Raw genomic sequence first — 6,502 nt, 5'->3', positions numbered from 1 at the left:
TGATGAATAAATTAGACACACTGATTATGGAAATCATTTGTATTCTTGTATAAAACTTGGGCATAATTTAAATAATGTATTGCTGTCTAGCGATCTTTTTCTCAAAACATTTGAACCAAAAGTGAAAGAGTAAACAGTATATCAGGAACTCATACTACTCTTCAGCGGACAATCCGACATAACTGGTATAGCTTTCTACTGTGAGAAAGAGAGCATGCTCCGGTTTTGCTGCTCCCTGCAGATGCCCACATGCATATGTATGTGGTTGAAAATCAAGCCAGCAAAGTAGCACCCATCACTACTAACAAGATCAACTCATCTTTTTTGACAGAAACAATTAATGCTGATACATGTACATAGAATGCCATAGATTTTTATGGAATCAAGATTCAAGACAACACAACTGGATCGAGAACCAGCACTATGACTTCAGACATAAAAACAAGGCCTCCTATCTCTTAAAGAAATATCTAGCCGTCTATTAATAATTTGATTTATTCCTCATGTCTTCCACATGGGTAGATTTGAATGCAAATCAAGAAAGCAAGAGGTTGTCAATCTCTGTAATGATTGCTTTCCTCGACTGCTGGACACATTGTTATGCATGTACTAGCTGACACACTGAAAAACATAGCCATTCATGTAACAGCTTTCAAAGACCCAACGTTTTTTACTGTGTCAAGATCCTTTGGCAAACTGTCGTTAGTATATTGCTTCAGCAAGACCATTTTCCAGGGTATGAATCCTTCACATGGTTGGCAGAAGCCACTCAACATGCTTGTTTGAATCCACTAATTAATCTCATCTAATCTTAATGATAGAAAGTGCAAAAAGGAGGAAGTAAAACACAGTCCAGCTTTATGGCAATTGAAATGGCACGATAGCAGCCATACGTCACCTTTCCAAATGTCCTAAATAAGTTTTAAGTTTCCCTCCCCAACTTCGTAATCCCAAAGAAAGGGCCTACAGCTTTAACAGAAGTTACTATAAAATATCTGACGTATCAAATTTCAATGATTCACATTAAGGTTCACCCCAATCTACAAAAACATCACGATCAGCTTCTCATTGATCTTATATAATCGAGTAGGGTTCTCTTAGCATGGACAGAGAACCCTCTGTTAAGTACCTAAAAACGAAAAAGAACCAACAATATTAAGCATGAGTTAGCTTCTGCTCAAATCAAAACTCTATAAAAGAGCCCAGTTTAGATGTTGGCCCAATACAAGAAACCTGAGCAGACAGCCCAGACAACTCAGAAGTTAGAATGCCACTACGAGGTGATTACGTTTGAAGGTGAAAACCACTGCAATTTAAAGACAATAATAAAAAGATATAAATAACTGAGATTATTTTGCCACACCACATTCCATAGGGAAAAAATAGACAAAATGAATTACATGGCTTATCTCACTAGTAATGTGACAGAGCAACTGGAAGTGGAGAGTTATTTTCCAGTACTCTACCTGTAACTATTGCTGAAACAAGATCTCACTTGCCATTTCAGTGAAGAAAGAACTGGATCAAACAGAAGGCCTCAACTCGATGAACTTTTGCAAGATTTAACTAACACAAATTGCTAACAAACAGAAATTAGACTTCAAAAACAAGGTTGCAAGAGAACTTGTTTAGAAATAAACATAACAAGAGTAACAAAACTTCAATTATGCCGTCACTATTTCTGCTGTTGCAACTAATGACAGAGCTGCTCAACGGCTGTCACAATCTGGGCTGGCTGAACAACAGTCCATTCCTCCAATGTTCCGGCGTATGGTGTTGGCACATCCTGTGAAGATAAGCACATAATTGGAGCATCCAAATAATCAAGGAAATTCTCATTGATGGCAGCAGTCAAGCTAGCACCAATACCACCAGTCCGCATGCACTCCTCCACAATAAGAACACGATGTGTCTTCTTGACTGAGTTCCCAATAGTGTAAAGATCAAATGGTTTCAGAGACCTAATATCAATTACTTCAGGATCATAACCCTTGTTCACCAAAGTTTTTGCAGCCTGCATCACATGATACCTCATCCGTGAATAGGTTAGAATAGTGACATGTTCTCCAGGCCTTACCATCTCAGCTTCCTCAAGATTACAGATATAATCTTCATCTGGGATTCTCTCCTTGAGGTTGTAAAGCAAAACATGCTCAAAAAGTATAACAGGGTTCTCGCTTCTGATCGCGGCCTTCATTAAGCCCTTGGCATTGTAAGGGGTTGAGCACGCAACCATTTGGATTCCAGGGATTGATTGAAAATATGACTCAAGGCGTTGAGAGTGCTCAGCCCCCAGTTGACGTCCAACACCACCAGGTCCACGAATAACTATGGGAATGGTAAACTGACCACCAGATGTATAATGGAGCATACCACAGTTATTGGAGATCTGATTAAAAGCAAGGAGGAGAAATCCCATGTTCATACCCTCAACAACTGGTCTCAGACCAGTCATAGCAGCTCCAATTCCCATGCCAGTGAAGGAGTTCTCAGCAATAGGGGTGTCAAGCACCCTAAGGTCCCCAAACTTTGTAGCCAGTCCTTTGGTCACTTTGTATGAGCCTCCATAGTGACCCACATCTTCACCCATGACACATACAGAGGCATCCCTCTCCATTTCTTCTTCCAAGCCCTCTCGTAAAGCCTCAAAGAGTAAAAGCTCATGTCTGGCAATAAAATAATGATCTAGTTAAATTCAATACCGATAAGTGATATTGACATGATAGTGCTAACATTTTTCCTAAAAGAAAATAGAAAAAACAAAAGACATGATAATGCAAACAAGTATGAATGCAGAAATTTGATGATGCAATATTATGCCATTGCAACACACAAAAACAGAGACATTATACACCAACACATACATACATCCAACACTCAACTGATGCCCTTTTCACTCACATTTGACACATATAAAACCACACACACAGCCCTTTCCTATAAGGTTATAACCAAAAACTTTGCTACTAACTAAAGGAGAAAAACTTCCTTATCGTCAATGGAAATAAGCAATGAGGTTTTCCTTTAGAAATAAATTTTATTTGAATTTCATTTGAAACCATTTTAAGTATATGCAATCTTGTTACTGTTACTTGATAACAAGAAAAAATTACATGTTTCGGAAATAATGTAGAAGTAACTAAATGGAAAAAGAAACATGGATCAAGAAATATATTTTGTAAACAATGCACATTTGGCATCTTATTTGACAACAATAAAAGGAAAACAGGTCTGCGATAGCTCAGTAACTGCACTAAAACTTGCAGGATTACAACAGCGAAGAACAATGCTTGTCAAAACAAAGGCATGAATGAAAAAGAGTAAGCAAACTACAACATAGCGATACCAACAAATAGTTCACTTATGAAAGACAGCATTGATTTCACAAAGGGGTGAATGGAATCAAATGCACAAACAGGAAATTATCTAAGCACACACATTCCTCACACGTGCTAGAAACTATGGTATCAATGGTATCTCTCAGACTTGTATTTAAAAAGTCTGAAGAATAAGATACATGTAAGAATTATGTGATTAAACCTAATAAAAAAGCAGCATTTGAGTCAAATATGCCCATGGAGAAATCTGATTAGAAAACCAAAATACATAAAAATCTAAAAAAAAAAACAACAGAACAAAAAATAAAAGATTTTGATGTTATCTTCAAGGAATATCATTAGACAGCGAAGTTTTTAACAACATTTGCCAACCAATGCTAATAATGTAGTACTAAAATCAACATATTTCATATCGCCACCAGACACTAAAACACAATTTAGTTGTTATTTTAACTACTTGCCTTTTACTTTCATAAAAATCATATCTTTAAAGACAAAATTGAGCAGCGGACTACAATGCAACACTAGTTCGAAAGTTAGCTTTAAATCGAAATTAGAATCATACCCTGGTTTTGAAGATGAAGAAGTTGCAGAGCTGTCAGCCTTGGTCTGAAACATTAACAAAATACAATCAAATTTAGTAACAACACAAAATAAAAAAAAAAATCAAAATGTAAAATGAAAGAGAAAAGGGAGAATCATTACAGCAACTGCATTGGCAATCAATTGCTGAGCCCTTCGACCTCTAGGGTTCAAATCCAAGTTCACGTTTCCATCAGATCTGACCACAACAACGCTCGCCCCTTTCTTCACTGCATCAAATCAAATTTCAAAAAGAAAATTAACTAAAAAAGAAAGAAACGAAACCAGTAGAAAATCGAAGAAAAAATTGAGTGCAGCGAACCGGAGAAGGATCTACGAGGAGAGAAAAGCAACTTCTTGGAATCAAAAGAATTGGACGGTGACGACGATAAAGCTGCAGCAGCTCCAACTCCTTGGAAGATCGCGGCCATTGGATTTGCACCCGCGAAAAACAAAAAGATAATGAAAAATGAAATTTAATTTCAAAGAAAAGGAAATGGAAATGGAAATGGAAATGGAAATGGATTTAAGAGGGAGAGTGGAAATTTATACGTGAAAAGGAAATCGAAATGGGCGGAGAATTTGAGGGTCTTTTATTAATTTTTAGTTTACGTTGGGCGATTTATTTCAAGTGCCAAGAGAGCGAGCCACCACACCTTAAAAGGGCTTCGTTTTCATCGACGACTATTTGCTTCGGTATTAATGCTCACCTGTGACGTTTCAACATGTTCGAATGGATTGCGGACACGAGGGTGGAAAAAGGAAGTTGGGTTACGAAATTGCCCTCCTTTGCAAAACGTGGGGAGATTCGATTCGATGAAATTGAGGGTGTAAGATAACGGAGCGTGTGGTTTTTCTGGTTTGTGTATGACGTGTATCGTTTGGTGACCCACCAGGTCCTTAGACCAACTAACGACCCTAACCAGCGGCTCGTTAATGTGGTTGAAATTAGTTTCTAGTAGGGCAGTCATCTGGTGCTCCTGAGCTCACAATTTCTAAGTACAAAGATCCATTATTGATTCATTCTTCTTCTCCTCTTTTCCTTTTTTTTTTTTATTAGAAAAATAAATTGGTTTTTGTTTAGTAAAATTCTTTTGTCATGAAAAAAGCAAATGGAATAGAAGGATTGCTATTCATGTTCTAATTTAAAAGATTTATAATATATTTCTTTTAGCTTTATTTTTTTAAAACAATAACAAATAAGAATTTAGGTGATTTAGTTTATTGAACCATGTCAATAGATGCAAAGATTCCCATGAGAATGGGATGATAATGTAAGATCTTTCAAAGTTTCTTAACCTCTAACCCTAATGCATCCAATTTGAATTTTTTTTTTTTATCAAAGTGATGGAGTATTATACTATTTTGACAAATCCCTACACAAATGCTCCCTAATACATCCAATTACCATAGTTCAGTAAAGTTCCAATATTAACCTTTAAAGTTTCAATAGTTTGACGGTAAAAAAATTTTCCGTCAGCATGTTGAGCACAGTGCGAAAACTTCCAACAACATTGGCATTTGACTTTTTAAAAGATAACGCCTTCGACAGGTGCACTGATTTTGACCTTAGGGCATGATTTGTATTATTATTATTTTTTTAATTTTTATTTCATTTATTTTTTATTAGTGTGATTTTTCAAGATTGTCCAAGGCCCAAATGGCCTGTTAAGTATTAACCCTTGAGAGCTTTTAAACCCCATTAATAAGTTGGGCTTTGGACCCAAATAACAAATTGTATTCCAAGTCCATTGAACAAATTAAGTTTAAAGCCTAAAATGACATTAATCCAAACTTTTTAAAAAAATAAAAATAAATATTTAAATTGGTTATATTTATTCAATTTTTCGTTAAGCAGTCCGAATAAAATGGAGTGATACATATTATACGTGAATAACAGAGTGAAACTCGTGTAGCAATAAATGTGATTGATGTATGTAAAACAAGGAAAATTTATGCGTGAAAAATTGGACTATCATCATTGTTTTGGAGTTGAATAGTGCAAAGCTTGTTTTGGGCGGAGGCCCTCTTGAATTGAAGAAGAAGCTGCTGGCTCGTATAAAGAATTACAGGTAAGTAAAATTAAATTAGATTAATTATTTATTAAAATTAAATATGATTTAGGTAAAATGAGTCTATTTAATTGATTCATTAAATCAATTGGTTCAAAATATTTAGTTGAATTGGTTTTTTTGGTCAATTCCCGATTTTAAAATTTTTAGACCAATTCACTAAAAAATTTTTTTTTATATAATATGTTATATATATATTAATATATATAATATTATATATATATATATATTAAGAAGAATTGATAGTAAACTTAATTAATAATATATTTAAAATATTTTAGTTTATTATATGTAAGAATACAAATCAAATCATAACAATTTAATTTTAGCTATATATATTTATTTATAATTTTGTATTAATATAAACTTACAAGTTATATATTTTAAATATTACAATTTATATGTTAGTATTATAATATATAATGGTAAATATCTTACATATTAATATGTTATACTTATTACACTTTAATAATGTTTTGTAATATAAAATGTTATTAATATATATAAATA

At 34.3% G+C, this 6,502-nt stretch overlaps 1 protein-coding gene across 1 annotated transcript; it reads right to left on the bottom strand.

Annotated features, from left to right (window-relative positions):
* Positions 1 to 1,312: 1,312 nt before the first annotated feature.
* On the bottom strand, positions 1,313 to 4,556 carry LOC18596485 (pyruvate dehydrogenase E1 component subunit beta-3, chloroplastic). Its single transcript, XM_018123843.2, has 4 exons — positions 4,243 to 4,556; positions 4,044 to 4,150; positions 3,904 to 3,947; positions 1,313 to 2,666 (listed from the first exon to the last, which is right to left on the bottom strand). The coding sequence occupies exons 1-4, from the start codon at positions 4,349 to 4,351 to the stop codon at positions 1,694 to 1,696; spliced, it is 1,233 nt and encodes a 410-aa protein (XP_017979332.2). The 5' UTR covers positions 4,352 to 4,556; the 3' UTR covers positions 1,313 to 1,693.
* Between the last annotated feature and the right edge of the window lie 1,946 nt (positions 4,557 to 6,502).

Source organism: Theobroma cacao, chromosome 6 (assembly GCF_053813885.1).
Source record: "Theobroma cacao isolate CCN51 chromosome 6, ASM5381388v1, whole genome shotgun sequence".
Classification (NCBI taxonomy): Eukaryota; Viridiplantae; Streptophyta; class Magnoliopsida; order Malvales; family Malvaceae; genus Theobroma; species Theobroma cacao.
This window is presented reverse-complemented; position numbering and strand designations above follow the sequence as displayed.

Coding starts and splice junctions, on each gene's coding strand:
- LOC18596485 (XM_018123843.2), bottom strand. CDS start 4,351: ATGGCCGCGATCTTCCAAGGAGTTGGAGCTGCTGCAGCTTTATCGTCG. Junction 4,151..4,242: donor TCCTCGTAGATCCTTCTCCG/GTTCGCTGCACT, acceptor GATTTGATGCAG/TGAAGAAAGGGGCGAGCGTT. Junction 3,948..4,043: donor TGATTGCCAATGCAGTTGCT/GTAATGATTCTC, acceptor TTAATGTTTCAG/ACCAAGGCTGACAGCTCTGC.